The 16,575-nt window shown below is 34.5% G+C and overlaps 1 protein-coding gene and 1 non-coding gene across 2 annotated transcripts; both read right to left on the bottom strand.

The window, feature by feature from the left end:
* Positions 1-1,935: 1,935 nt before the first annotated feature.
* Positions 1,936-14,066, bottom strand: LOC131803186 (protein deltex-like). Its single transcript, XM_059124274.1, has 2 exons — positions 13,546-14,066; positions 1,936-1,939 (listed from the first exon to the last, which is right to left on the bottom strand). Exons 1-2 carry the CDS (start codon positions 14,064-14,066, stop codon positions 1,936-1,938), a joined length of 525 nt encoding a protein of 174 aa, XP_058980257.1.
* On the bottom strand, positions 9,828-9,901 carry TRNAN-GUU (transfer RNA asparagine (anticodon GUU)). Its single transcript has one exon. It is a non-coding gene; the product is annotated as a tRNA-Asn (tRNA).
* Positions 14,067-16,575: the final 2,509 nt, after the last annotated feature.

Raw genomic sequence — 16,575 nt, 5'->3', positions numbered from 1 at the left:
GGACTTCAAAATATCATTGAAATTAACCTTTATTTAGGCATAACATTTAAAGACAGTCTATAGTGGATCCTCAAACCCCTATAGAATAGATGACCTGTGTAGAAATAAGATTCTCAGTAGAATCAAGATCCTTTGAAGCTATAATGACTTTGAAGGGATTTGAGGACTCTCTATGGAATAAAAATAATTAAATTTGCAGATTTTGAAGATAAATAAGGTCATGTACAGAAAAAGGAAAAAATTGATGTTATGATGACCTAGTATACCTTTGTGAGATCTCCCTTCAAAAACAGAATAAATTTCGAAGATAGTAGCATGAGGCTCCTTTACAGATAAGGAGACCTGATGACTTAGGAGACCTTAAAAGATTGTCTGTAAAGTAAAATTCAATGTTTTGAAGAAAGGTCCTCCCAGTAAAGACTTGAAGTCCCAATGGTGTCACTTTGATGTCATTATATGAGCTCACAGGTGGTCTTTTCAATCTAAAATGTTGGTAGTGATTTTTTTTAACTTCAATAGAAAATTATATTATTTTACAGACACCTAAAGCATGGAATGCCTGTAAAGGTTTCCGAAGAATGTATTCAGAAGTACTATTACAGAACAGAAAATGCTATAGAAAATTATTTCCTTCAAAGGTTTTCATAAGAAGGCAATGACAATTCTCCATATATAAGGATTAGTTCAAGTATTGTCATCTATCAAAAAATTTAAAATATCAAATTTTGAAAAAACTATGTGGTTAAATGTGATTAGGATTATCGAATACCGAATATTGGTGGGTAAATACGAATTTTTAGACAAACCCATGAAAAAATTTGGCAAAAATCATCAAAATACTGAATATCGGTAGATACCGTTATATGGGGGCTATACCAAAACGTGGGACCGATATATCTCATCCTAGATACAATACAAATTGTTCTGCTAATTTTGACGCTCTACGTCAAATAATGTAGGCTGTATCGTGATTTCAACAGACAGACAGACAGACGGACATCGTTAATCGATGATTTATAAATATATATAGACTTTATGGGGCCTACGATGAATATTTAGGGATGTTACAAATCTATGCGAATAATCCGTTGTAAAGTGGACCGAGCCATGCGCAACTGCTGAGAACGGCGTTTTTGGGATGTTCTTGGGGACCTTGGGCCTTGATCGACTTTTATATGGCCTCTTCGATTTAGAAAGAGCCTTACCAGTCAAAAATTTTTTTCGTATAAACGCTAATGGTGCTCTTAGAAGGCGCACTTCTCACATTTTTTAATGTTTTAAAGGACGTTGAGTTTTCACAATTGACTTCTTCTGTTGAATGTTAATTTCAGAGCGCTCGCGTGGCGTGTATTGGTGATGGTAAAAATCTGCTGGACTGACGCTTCAAACGCGGTATGTCATAAGGCGATGTGACATCTCTGTCAAAAGTTATGGCGTTGCCAGATGGGTCCGCCGAATATGGGCAACCCTATATAACCAGCGGTTGTAAATACCGAAAGGCATTGTTTGAACTGAAGACGTAAATCTTTTAAAGTGTCTTCAGATTTTCACGAGAGACTTTCTCATACTTGCAGGATGTCATATACAGTATAACTTTTAAAGACCTCCCGCCATGACCCTTTCGTCTTTTATTAGAAGACCCATGGGATTTCTATTTGAAGATTTATTAGCATAAACCTTTTAAAGAACTCCATGGGCGGAAAGCTGTTTTAAGGACCTATATGGATTAGGAGGGCTTTATATTGGCTTGTTTAATTGTTTATTTTTTTTGAAGATTTTTTTTTAAATTATACTGCGGAAAATTTGATCTTAAATGTTAACTTATTTGCGATAGAGTGCCGTTTTAGAAATCGGCACTCAGCATTACTACTCTATTTTTAAATATTTATTAAATAAATTTACATACATACATATCGATTCAACTCATTGCAATAATTACCTGAAAAGAAAAAAATCGAAAAAAATAATTATTAGCATATTGAAAGATGCATATTTTTTGAATTTGAAAATTAATAAGGATTTACGCTTAATTAATAAAAATGAATGAATATGGCCTCATCACACGGCGCAGAAGGTCTCTCAATTAAAATTTTCATTTTTAATAACAACAATATGAGAATTAAATGAAACGAAGAAAAAATTCGCAACAGGAAATTAGCTATCAAAATTTATCATGATTCAATTAAGAAAAAAAGGAGGAAAAAATAACACAACATGACAATTATTTAAAGATTATAATAAGGTATTCAAAACAAATGCAGGGAAGCGGATATTAAAAATTGTCAAAAGATTGCGATATCTGGATATACAATTCGTAGTGAGTAGACTTCTATTCTGGCAGGGCTGCCACTTTAGGCCATTCTGATAGAACAGAGGTTCTGTTGGAACAGCAAAGAACAAATTTGATGTTCTTAGAGGGAGGGGTTTTATATAGAAAACTTAAAAATTCGTTTGAAAAAAAAATTAATTTTAAGGTATTAGAAGTAAATTCTGAAAATGGATCCAAAAACGTGAAATTCAAAATTTTTATTTCAAAAAAAAAAAAAAAAAAAAAAAAAATAAAAAAATAACTGCGACCAACTATTGAACACATTATTTGCTAATCATCAGCATGCTAACAATGCTAATTTTCACAACTAAACAAATAAAGTTATGCGAAAAAGCTCCCCTCTTCGTCCATCAATAGAACCGACCCGGAAACCAGCCATAGAAAATCAAACACATATCTGAATTTAGTAGCCTCATTCAAATATTTGCCAAGCAAACAAAATAAATATATAAATCTTGTCATTTGAAAATCCCTCGTTTCCACGCCAAACCAAAAGATGGTGTGCTGATGCTGAGGAGGTACACCACACACCGCCCAACAACATACCAACCAAATAAATATCTAAAACGTCAAGAAACGGATATTTATGTCGCGATTGGCAAGATGTTGATTAACACCGATAAGCGAAAGCCAGAAAATATTTTTTGGCAAACAATCCGACCGAAACGGTAATAAATCGAATTTCAAATACAACATTTGTTATTGAAGAAATTCTTTTGCTATTCAAACAGTTTTTCTGCGACCGATGACGAATATAATGGCTAAAGAGATGACAGCCATTGGGCCGGCCAAATGACTCAAAGGAGGGGAATGAAAAATAATGAAGAACACACGAAGTGGATTTAAAAAAGGATCTCTGAAGACCCACTGGTCTTCTAGCGAGAAGACCAATTTAGTCTTCTATGGAGAAGACCCATTTGGTCTTCTATGGAGAAGACACCATTGGTCTTCTATGGAGAAGACCCATTTGGCCTTCTATGGAGAAGAGCTCTTGGTCTTCTATGGAGAAGACCCATTTGGTCTTCTGTGGAGAAGACCCCATTTGGTCTTCTATGGAGAAGACCCAGTTGGTCTTCTTAAAGAAGACCCAGTTGGTCTTCTACGGAGAAGACCCAGTTGGTCTTCTATGGAAAAGTCCCATTCGGCCTTCTATGGAGAAGAGCTCTTGGTCTTCTATGGAGAAGACCCATTTGGTCTTCTAGGGAGAAGACCTATTGATCTTCTAGGGAGAAGACCTACTGGGCTTCTAGGGAGAGACCCATTCGGTCTTCTATGGAGAAGAGCCATTTGGTCTTCTATGGAGAAGACCCCTTTGGTCTTCTATGGAGAAGACCCATATGGTCTTCTATGGAGAAGACCCCATTTGGTCTTCTATGGAGAAGACCCCATTTGGTCTTCTATGGAGAAGACCCATTTGGTCTTCTACGAAGAAGAGTCATTTGGTCTTCTACGAAGAAGACCAATTTGGTCTTCTACGAAGAAGACCCATTTGGTCTTCTACGAAGAAGATCAATTTGGTTTTCTACGAAGAAGACCCATTTGGTCTTTTACGAAGAAGACCCATTTGGTCTTCTACGAAGAAGACCCATTTGGTCTTCTACGAAGAAGACCCATTTGGCCTTCTATGTAGAAAACCCATTTGGTCTTCTATGGAGAAGACCCATTTGGTCTGCTACGGAGAAGACCTATTGGTCTTTTATGGAGAAGACCCCACTTGGTCTTCTATGGAGAAGACCCCACTTGGTCTTCTATGAAGAAGACCCATTTGGTCTTCTATGGAGAAGACCCCATTTGGTCTTCTATGGAGAAGACCGATTGGTCTTCTATTCAGAAGACCCATTTGGTCTTCTATGGAGAAGACCTATTGGTTTTCTATGGAGAAGACTTATTGGTCTTCTAGAATCATTTGGTCTTCTATGGAGAAGAACCATTTGGTCTTCTCTGGAGAAGACCCATATGGTCTTCTATGGAGAAGACCTATTTCGTCTTCTATGGAGAAGACCCATTTCGTCTTCTATGGAGAAAACCCATTTGGTCTTCTATGGAGAAGACCCATTTGGTCTTCTATTGAGAAGACCCATTTGGTCTTCTATGGAGAAGAACCATTTGGTCTTCTATGGAGAAGACCCATTTGGGTCTTCTATGGAGAAGACCCATTTGGGTCTTCTATGGAGAAGATCCATTTGGTCTTCTATAGAGAAGACCCATTTGGTCTTCTGTAGAGAAGACCCATTGGTCTTCTATGGAGAAGACCCATTTGGTCTTCTATGGAGAAGACCCATTTGGTCTTCTATGGAGAAGACCCATATGGTCTTCTATGTAGAAGACCTCTTGGTCTCCTATGTAGAAGACCTCTTGGTCTTCTATGTAGAAGACCTCTTGGTCTCCTATGTAGAAGACCTCTTGGTCTTCTATGTAGAAGACCTCTTGGTCTTCTATGTAGACGACCTCTTGGTCTTCTATGTAGACGACCTCTTGGCCTTCTATGGAGAAGAGCTCTTGGTTTTCTATGGAGAAGCCTTATTGGCCTTCTGTGGAGAAGACCTGTTGGTCTTCTATAGAGAAGACCCATATGGTCTTCTTTGGAGAAGACCTGTTGGTCTTCTATAGAGAAGACCTGTTGGTCTTCTATAGAGAAGACCTATTGGTCTTCTATAAGACGACCCATTGGTCTTCTACGAGAAGTAATTTTTGTCTTTTATTAGAACACCCTTTGGTGTTCTCTAAGAAGACATATTTCTCTTCTATCTGACGGTTTCCCATTGGTGCTGTTTTGTTCTGAAAAAGTGCCTTTCTATCTCAATTTTCATGCACCACTGTGCATAAAATCCCGACTGATTAGGTGTCGAATGAAATAAATTAATTTCGCCTTCCCACAAAAAAAAATTCGTGACATGATCAAGTGACGAGCAGAAAATTGGCAAACGTTTAAAGGAAATTCATTTCATGGTTAGAAATGTGTGAGGTTGATGGGGGGAGGGTATTTATGAGGACCTCAACGAGTGACAAATGGCCAAAGATAGCCACAAAAGATATACCTGCACATCTCACATAGTGTCAACCAACCATTACAGATTATTGGCAAGCCAAGTGAAATGAAAGGAAATGCAAATAGAAGGGATGGAGGGGAAGAGGACTTGCGAAGAAAAAAAAATATATTTCAGCTGCAGGTGTACAAAATCTCAAGTGATGAGATTTTAATTTGAATTTTCGCAAATGTTTGCCTCTCAAGGTGTTCACAAACAGATGTTGCAACAATGAAGTCCCCCTAAATATTTCGTCAGAACCAAAAAAGACGAATTGCTTTTCATGATAATTTGAAATTTCAATGCAAATTTGGTTTTTTTTTCCCGCAGTGTAATATTTGGATGTTTGGTTGTGGGCACCCACACCAAAGAAATTGCCATTTTGTCTACTCAAAAAAAAAAAAAAATGATTACAAATACCTTTGAAAGCGAAAATTGTGAAAACTCACATAGATGACTAATTAAGAGTAAAAGCCAAAATAATGGCCATGTGAAAATTGCTCATGTGCCTGGCTGGCAGAACAAATTTTAAAATGTTTCATTAAAATTCTAGAAATTGAAAATGTTCGTTTGTTCAAAACATTTGTAATTAAATTAAACATTTTCCCTGCCATGGCGTAACTAATTTGATGTGAATACGTTTCGAGAGGATGCCCTCAGTTAATTTCACTTAAAAGAATGAGAAAAAAATAAGGAAAGAAATAAAAACATTTTAAAAGTGATGATAGAAAATGAAATCACTTTCGAAAATAATGTCAGGTGTTGAGTACTAAACAAAGAAGTGTCCCCCCACCACGAGAGAAGACATCATATTCCATACCAGAGTAGATGAAAGACATGTCTAAGTAATTTTTATACCCTCAGCCATATGGCTTGAGAGGTTATATATATCATTAGATACGGCCAAAACATGCCTCATCGAAATAAAGGTTTTAGACCCTAGGTCTCTTTAGCCCAACATCCGTTTCAGGACATTTGAAGTCGATCTAGCGATACCCGTCCGTTCGTCCGTCTGTCTGGCTGGTTGGTGCTCACGATAACTCTCGTAGGGAGTATCCGATTTGCTCCGAACTTGCTACATCGTAATATTATTATCAAATTTAAATCGAGTTCGGAGATGGGAAATATCGATCACTCCTTCTGGTACCTCCCCCACAAAAGGTCGACATTTTCAAAAAAATATATTTTACTGCACAGAAAAAGAAAGGCTGAACCGATTTTACTCCAACTTTATAAATACTAATATTTGCATCAGTGCTAGATCAGGTGCGAAAATGGACAATATCCGTCCTCCCCACAAGGGGTCAAAATTTGAATAATCAGAACTCTTGTAAAATGTGATGTAAGTGTCCGATTGTCTTCAAATTACACAATTTAGAATATTTTTATTGACCCAAGGTCTGGTATGAAGATGGAATAAAGCGGTCTCGTCCTTCTGGTGCCTCCCCCACAAAAGGTCGAAATTTTCAAAGAAAATATTTTGCTGCACAGAAAAAGAAAGGATGATCCGCTTTTACTCCAACTTTGCAAATCCTAATGTTTGCATCAGTGCTAGGGCGGGTGCGAAAATGGACAATATCGGTCGACACCATCAAGTATTGACCTTACAAAGGAGGGAGGGGGTAATGAAACCCATAAACGGCGAAATTGATATCCGACTCCATTTAAACTTGTCACATCTCAATATTTTGGCCAACTGAAGATCTTTTACCATTCCTTCTGGTACCTCCCCCACAAGGAATCAAAATTTTCAATAACCAAAACGATCCTAAAATATAAGCATACGATTCTCCTCACATTTCACATATCCCATTATTTCTACTGACATAAGAACTGCAGTGAAGAAAAAAAATATCGGTGCACTTCCTCTTGCACCTCCCCAACAAAGAGCCAACATTTTGAATATTCAAGAAGCTCATAAATCGCAAAATTAATATCCGATTCCATACAAAATTGCCACATTTGAAACCTCCTATCAACACAAGGTCTGGTGTGAAGATGGAGTATATCGGTCCATTCCTTCTGGTAACTCCCCCACAAAGGGTCAAATTTTGAAATAAACGAAACGAGCATAAAATCCGAAACAAGCATCCGGATCTCCCTCATATTTCACACATCCTATTATTTCAACTAACACAAGATCTGCTGTGAAGATAGGATATATCGGTTCACTCCTTTTGAATATCCATGAAGCTCATAAAACGTGAAATTAATATCAGATTTCATTTAGACTTGGCACATCTCAATATTTCTATCAACACAAAATATGTGGTAAAGATTGGACCATCTCTTTGGTACCTCCCTCGCAAAGGATTCAAGTTTCGAACCAAAAACGGTTATAAAATCCGAAATAATCCGATTCCATTCATATTTCACACATCCCATTATTTCAACCAACACAAGATCGGTTATAAATATGGTAGAGATCGGACCATTCCTATTGGTACCTCCCCTACAAAGGGACAACGTTTCGAATAACCAAAACGGTTATAAAATCCGAAATAAGCATCCGATTCACTTCCACCACATCCCATTATTTATACTAAGACAAGAACTGTTATGAATATGGAATATATCCGTTCACTCCTTCTGGTACCTCCCCCACAGAGGTAACATTTTTGATTATCCATTAAGCTCTTAAAACGCCAAATTAAGTCCGAACTCATTCGAACTTTCGACATCTCAATATTTCCATCAACACAAGATTTGTGATAAATATGGTAGAAATCGGGGCACTTCTTCTGGTACTTCCCCCGCAAGTGGTCAACCTTTTAAATTACCAAAACGATCCTAAAATCCGATATAAGCATACGATTCTTCTCATATTTCACACATCCTATTTATTATACTACCATAAAATCTGCTTTGAAGATGGGGTATATCGGTTCACTCCTTCTGTTACAACTCCCCACAAAGGGTCAAAAATTTGAATATCAAAAAAGCTCATTAAGCGCGGAATTAACATCCGATTCCATTCAAACTTGCCCCATCGCAATATTTCTATTAACACAAGATCTGTTATGAAGATGGTTCAGATCGGACCAATTCTTCTGGTACCTCCCCATAAAGGGTCAAAGTTTCGAATAACCAAAATGATTATTAAATCCGAAATAAGTGTCTAGTTCTCTTCATATTTCACACATCCCAATATTTCTACTAACACAAGATGTGAAATATCAGACCACTCATTCTGGTACCTGCCCCAAAAAGGGTAAAAATTTTGAATATACATGAGGGTCGTAAAACGTGAAATTAACATTTGATTACATTTAGACTTAGCATATCTCAATATTTCTATCAACACAAGATCTGTTATGAAGATGGTAGAGATCGGACCACTTCTTCTGGCAACTCCCCCACAAAGTTTACAGGTTTGGAATAACCATAACGGTTATAAAATCCGAAATAATCATCTGACTTCCTTATATTTCACACACCCTAGTATTACTACTTGCACAAGATCTTCTGTAAAAATTAGGTTTACTGGTCCTCCCCCATAAAGGATCAACATTTTGAATATCCAAGGGGCTTATAAAATGCGAAATTGACATCCGATTCCATTCAGACTTGGTACATCTCAATATTTCCATCAACACAAGATCTGTTAAAAATATAGTAGAAATCGGACCTCTTCTTCTGATACCTCCCCCACAAAGAAAGCGAAATAAGCACTCAACTCTCTTCAAATTTCACGCATACAAACATTTTTGCTAACACAGGATGTGTTGTGAGGATGATACATATCTTCAAACCCCTTCTGGTACCTTACCCACAATTTTCAATATTTTTATCTGTCCTTACTTGCGAAACATGTCCTCGATTCTTTACAACTTCCAACAACTAAATATTTCTCTCAACTAGAAACCTGAATAAATACGGAATTTATGATTTCGCATAAAATTGGATATAATTGTTCGATTTTCTAGTAATTTTGCCGATACCATTATATTATCTGTTTTAGATGAATTATGAAAATGGAAAACTTCGGTCGAGTATATTGGGTACCTCACATACATTTTAATATTTTCTAAAAATTATCACATATCTCATATAAAGTGAAGGAAGTACTCGATATAGTCCAAACCTGGCAAGTCGCAATATTTATATCATATTTATTTAGGTCCGATACGAAATTGACAATATTGGACCATTCCTTCCCAACCTTCTCCATAGATGGTCTACAATTTGAATAATTATAACACAAATCAAAATAAATTTAAGTAATCGAGCATTGGGTGAGGGTATACATCTGCCGACTTAACAGACTGATACTTTTTAGCTTGTTTTTTTATTGTTCTTCTTTAAAATATCCATTCTTGACATAATCAATAAGAACTGTCCGCTGAGACTTTTTATATTCCCTTGTATTATTTCCCTAAACCTACCTAAACACTTAAAAATATATTCTTTATTTTTAAAAATAATTTTTTTATTTTTTTTTTTATTAAAAAAATGAAAAAAAAAAATTAAATCGCCCCCGGGTGGGCTCGAACCACCAACCTTTCGGTTAACAGCCGAACGCGCTAGCCAATTGCGCCACGGAGGCATATGTCAGATGTCTCCGTTACAACACAGCTGAGGTAAAGTTTAGCAGATGGTTTGTGTGTTGGTATTGGTGTGGCTGTGCGAGCTTTCTCCGGCAAGTAGAAAAAATATGAAACGATTCTATTTTTAGAAATTCACCATAAAACAAATAATAATATATATTTGTTGCTATAAAGAGCACAGTGGAGGAAAATTTTGCAAGAGTAACACATTTTTAAGAATATAGGAAAGAAGGAAATATATATGAATTTTTAATAATAATAACAATAATAATAATAGTAACAATAATAATAATAATTATATGTAATGATGAATCTTAAGAGGTCTTCCAAAAAGAGAACAAATTGAAAAAAAAACGTTAAACCTTTCGAATAGATAATCTTTTGCAAGGTCTAGATAAGGTAAAATATCGTCAAAATTCCCTTAAAAACGTTAAAAGACCTTTAAATTAAAACTTTTTAAAGGCCTCCTATACGTTACTTTTTTAGTAAGTGAACGATAAATTAGAATAAATTACGATTCAAAAAGGCTTCCATAGAACAGAAGACCCTTGAAAAAGGAAGGATACACCTCTCAAATCGAGGAATTCGTAATGGTGTTCTAAACTTTTTAAGTGTTAAAATATATACCAGAGCTCAGATTTGTTCGACTTTGCCAGCGAGTGAAAAATACTTTAGGAAGGAGTACTCGAGTAAGAATTTTTAAAGTTTGCTCTACGCTTTTTATGTTTTATATGAAAATTCTCGCGGGTACTCCTATTTGAAAAATAAGAGTGGGAGTCAAAATGTTCGAAATAGAGCATAGAGTAATTCGAACGTAGAATGCAAATGCAAATCCAACCAACTAAATTGTGTAGTATCGCAATATCAAAATGTGAATTTGTATAGCATAACAAGATGTCTTATGTTCTAATATAATCCTCAAGAAGTAATTTTTTAATTGAGTTAAGTCTTATGTATATAAGACCATAAAGACATTCTTACAATAATAGTCCTCCCAGAAGCCCTAATAAACAAATTGGGTCTTTAAGGGTGTCTAAGATGTATATTCTACCTGTTATATGGCTTTCTTCAATACTTAGGAGATCTTGTCAAAAGATCTCCAAGGTATGGACGACCTCCATAGAGTCCTTGAATACATAAAAAAAAACATCTTTAAGATGTCTTCTTCACATAGAAAACCCTCAATAGGTGTTGTGGAAGTAGACAACCTTCAAGAAATAAGAGAACACTTCTCAAAATGTTTTCTGCACATAGAGCTCTTCAAGAGGTATTTTATAAATCGAATACATTTTTAAGAGGCTTTCTACAAACATAAGAAGATTTCTGGACACAGAGGTCTTGAAAATAAAACTCATCTCAAAGATATTCTACACATAGAGGACACTCTCTCGAGGTCCTTGAGAGGTCTACTAGAAATAGGTGGAGATAAGTCCTCTGAAGGCAGGAGCGCTTTTACAGATATTCTAGCGATAAAGGGGCATTTCGCAGGCTTTATATGGACAAACATGTTTAAAAGGTCTATAATAGAATAGGGACTCTTCATTGGTTATCTTTGCACTGGTCTTGTTTCTAGGATGAATTCAGTTGAAAATGTCAAAATTCCGTCCATTTGGGCTTATATTAGCCATTTGGTGCACAATAAGCCTGATATATGTGAGAGCTATACACAAATCTGATCAGATCTCGATAAGATTTGACTGAGGTCTATAAGCTCTACAAGCGAACCAAATATCATTCCTGTGGAGTGCATATTACGCATGTGAGGGACTTAAAACCCAAAATCGGAAACATATATGTGGGAGCTATAGGCATATCTCAACCAATTTTAAGTACTTGCTTCTACAATGAATACGGTCGGATGTGCCAAAATTTGGACTGATATTGGCCATTCGGTGCACAATTAACCTGAAGTCGGTTTAGGACATATATGGCAGCTATATCTAAATTTGAACCAATTTAGTGTTCGTCCTTAAGCCAAACACATATTGTTTGGAAAAGTCACCTGCATTTTGTTTACAAAAATACATGAACAGAGCATAAATCCGCTCAGAAAGTGATTCTATGAAGATCTTCAAAGGTAAATATGGGTCTATCTCGTTTCCTTCTCCTTGTAACAAACAAATGCACATGTAGCCTTTGGCAGAATGGAAAATCTTTGATAGGATGGAAATGGAAAATCTTTGATAGGCATTAGGGAAGAAGGCGGTTTTAATAAGTCTTTCATAGGTGGATAACCTTTCAAGAGTCTCATTAATATAGAAGACCTTTGACAGGACAGTAGGGGGGATTATCTCTATGAAGATGAATCACAAATCTACTGTCTTTAGGACATAGCAAGAGGTGCGGCTCTGAATACCTTATCTTCTCTGAAAGGTCAATTTTATATATTTTCTTTACATTTTGCCTCAAAAGCCATTATTTCTCCGTTGGGCTCAAACCTGAAATTGGTTCGAGAGGCATTTCTGGCTACGCCGGTTTTATGGAACTTTTGAATGTTTTCTACACAAATAAAACTTCTTTAAGAAGAAGTAAAATGGCTTCTATATTTCGGTAGTCGGTTAAATGATCTCTAGAAAGGCGATTTGAAATTTTCCATCTCCAGAAAATTTTTAGAATTATTTATCCAGAGCTAAAAAATGCTCGTTCGAATTTAAGTAAAGAGTTAAACTCAGTCAAATTAAGGCGGAGTACTTCTGCGTGTTAAAAAAAAATTTAACATGCTTTACTTTTCCATACCATTCCAATAAAAGCAAGTATGCGCTGCTCATTTCTAAGTGGGAGGGAAATGCGCTCCTGCCTTTAGTTGGTTTGCCGTTGAGTTTTTGTGAGCATGTGTATTTTTATACCCCCAGTCATATGGTTACAGAGGGTATATATAATTTGATACGGCCAAAACGTGCCTCACCGAAATAACGGTTTTAGACCCAAGGTCCCATAGGTCCACCCCTTCTTACCTTCTCCACAAAAGGTCAAAATTTTTATAGAAAATAATTTTAAGACAACAACGGATCATCCAAATTGAAGGGTTTTCCATTCGAGACCCAAAATCTCTTATAGGCCTACTAAATGTGGAAGACCATTTATGTTTCGTTGGATTTTATAGGATTTTGATGTAGAAAATACGAGTAATTTGTTTATAAAAATATTTATTACTTCTAATATCAAATTTTTACAACAAAGGCCATCACTCTACAACAACAACAAGAAAAAAATCCAAGCATTTATTAACGGAAAAAACTACTCGTGATAATGGATGACTTTCTAACAGGGAATCAGAATTTCCAAACAAAGTGAAATGTGGATGATAAGAGTACGAATTCGAAATGGAGGTGTTTTGGCCGAGAGATAGTGAAAAAAAAAATGTCGCTGATTAGATTTGGAAAGCTAATGGAGTGGGGGGCAGGGGGGGAGGTATGGAGATTTTAAATGACTGAGTTTATTTTTGTTGTGTATTCATGTTTGTTTTCTAAAAAGCAACTCAGAGCAGCAACAAAAGCAAATAAATAGGCAAAGTAAAAATTCTGACAAAAAGCAAAATGGAACAAGGACAAAGATAAAAAATGGAGAAAAAATTGCAACGGAATTTCATGGTGGTAAGGAGCATTTGGGTGGAAAAACACCAAAACCGCCTGCCCCTACTTACCCTATGAAATCTTTGATAAAACAATAAACCTTAAAGAGGCCGCGATCATTATTGAGCAAAACATCCGGCTGTAGCACTGGCAAATAACAGTTGCAACAATCTCCCCGGTGCTCGGAGTGTTGTTGCAAATGGGGTGCAGCATGCGTGTGAGGCGCAGCATGGGTGTAGGGCAAAGACGACGATGAGGGGGCAGCAGATGACGACGACAGAGATGGTGGTACTGCTGTCACTGGTAGTGGTAGTGGTGCAGAGTTGGAACAAGAAGCAGTAGCAGCAGCATTTGTTGCATGATAGAATTGTTGTGGCTGTGGTTGTTGTAGTTGGAAGTGGTGTTGGTGGTGCGGATGCTGGTATTGAAATTGTTGATAGTGTTGCTGTTGTTGGTGCTGTTGCGGCTGTGGCTGTTGCAGCTGCAAATTAAGTGTCTCTTGTTGCTGATGATGGAAGTGATGAGCATGACTGTTGCTTGCAAGTGGTTGCTGCTGCAGTGGTTCTAAGCTGGTGGGCCTAAACGTTGCCATTGTTTGTTTGAAGGCGTCTGAACGTAGCTAGCCTACGATTAATTGAGCATCACGACTTGGGTGCGAGCGTTCGATACTCGAAGCATAACTTTTGCCAAATTATTGTTACAGAAGCAATGGCAAGGTAATTAATATTTTTATTCAATGTTTCGGGGTGGAATGTTCTTTGGTAAGGCCACCCACCATTTTCTTTTGGAATCAAAGAGTTTTCTTTATTGTTTTACAGATTTTTTTACATCAAAACACTTCGTTTTCTTAAGTCTTTGATATCAGCGCCTTAAGAAAGAGTTTAGAAACATTTTTTAAAATAAAATGTTCAGTTTGAATAAAATTATAAATAAAAAAAATTCTAATTAAAAAAAAATTATAATTCAAATCAAATTATGATGTTTAAGATTTGAAAAAAAAATATTTTTAATTAAAAAAAAATTAATATAATAAAATTTTGATTTGTTTGTTTTTCATTGTTGTTTTGCATGAGAATGAATGGAAAATTTACATTGTATTATTCAGATAAAATGCAACTACTTCAAACATTCATGCATATCTATATTATTTGTATGTGTTTTTTTTTCTGGTGTATTATGTATGTAATTATTGTACAGTTATGATTTTATTTGAAATTGGACAGAGAGATGTACTGGAAGAAGATTCCAATGAATATTCCACAATGATATATTTTTCAAATTGGTTTTCAAGGACCTACAAGAACGTTGATTTTTTTTTAATATCTTTTGAAGGACTAAAAATGAATGTGGATTTATCAAAAAAAAAAAAAAAAAAAAAAATCAAGACCTATCACGAACGTTAATTTTTTTAAAAATATTTTTAAGGACCTAATACCAAACGTGGATTTTTTAAAAATATTTTTTAAGTACCTAATACCAAACGTAGATTTTTTTTTAAATATTTTTAAAGGACCTAACACCAAACGTGGATTTTTAAAAATATTTTTTAAAAACATAATACCAAATGTAGATTTTTTAAAAATATTTTTAAGGAATTAATATCAAACGTGGATTTTTTAAAAATATTTTTAAAGACCTAACATCAAACGTGGATTTTTTAAAAATATTTTTAAAGACCTAATATCAAACGTGGATTTTTTAAAAAATCTTTTTTAGGGCCTAATACCAAACGTGGATTTTTTAAAAATATTTTTAAGGACCTAATATCAAACGTGAATTTTTTAAAAATATTTTTAAGGGCCTAATATCAAACGTGGATTTTTTTAAAATATTTTAAGGACCTAATATCAAACGTGGATTTTTTAAAAACATTTTAAGGACCTAATATCAAACGTGGATTTTTTAAAAATATTTTAAGGACCTAATATCAAACGTGGATTTTTTAAAAATATTTAAGGACCTAATATCAAACGAGGATTTTTTAAAAATATTTTAAGGACCTAATATCAAACGTGGATTTTTTAAAAATATTTTAAGGACCTAATAACAAACGTGGATTTTTTAAAAATATTTTTTAAGGTCTAACATCAAATGTGGATTTTTTAAAAATATTTTTTAAGGTCTAACATCAAATGTGGATTTTTTAAAAATATTTTTTAAGGTCTAACATCAAATGTGGATTTTTTAAAAATATTTTTTAAAGACCTAATATCAAATGTGGATTTTTTAAAAATATTTTTTTAAAGACCTAATATCAAACGTGGATTTTTTAAAAATATTTTTTTAAGGTCTAACATCAAACGTGGATTTTTTAAAAATATTTTTTTAAGGTCTAACATCAAACGTGGATTTTTTAAAAATATTTTTTTAAGGACTAACAATAAACGTGGATTTTTTAAAAACATTTTTTTAAGGACTAACAATAAACGTGGATTTTTTAAAAATATTTTTTTAAGGACTAACAATAAACGTGGATTTTTTTAAAATATTTTTTTAAGGACTAACAATAAACGTGGATTTTTTAAAAACATTTTTTTAAGGACTAACAATAAACGTGGATTTTTTAAAATATTTTTTTAAGGACTAACAATAAACGTGGATTTTTTAAAAATATTTTTTGAAGAACTAACATCAAACGTGGATTTTTTAAAAATATTTTTTGAAGGACTAACATCAAAAGTGGATTTTTTAAAAATATTTTTTTGAAGAACTAACATCAAACGTGGATTTTTTAAAAATATTTTTGAAGGACTAACAATAAACGTGGTTTTTTTAAAAAATATTTTTTGAAGAACTAACATCAAAAGTGGATTTTTTAAAAATATTTTTTGAAGAACTAACATCAAACGTGGATTTTTTAAAAATATTTTTTGAAGGACTAACATCAGAAGTGGATTTTTTAAAAATATGTTTTAAGGTCTAACATCAAACGTGGATTTTTTAAAAAAAATTTTTTTTGAAGGACTAACATCAAAAGTGGATTTTTTAAAAATATGTTTTAAGGTCTAACATCAAACGTGGATTTTTTAAAACTATTTTTAAAGTTCCTTTAAGGACCAACAACTAAATGTGAATTTTTTAAAAATACTTTTTCCACGGAA

The sequence above is a fragment of the Musca domestica genome, unplaced genomic scaffold (genome assembly GCF_030504385.1).
Source record: "Musca domestica strain aabys unplaced genomic scaffold, Musca_domestica.polishedcontigs.V.1.1 272, whole genome shotgun sequence".
NCBI lineage: Eukaryota > Metazoa > Arthropoda > Insecta > Diptera > Muscidae > Musca > Musca domestica.
The sequence above is the reverse complement of the archived record's forward strand: the minus strand, read 5'-3'. Positions and strand labels throughout refer to the sequence as shown.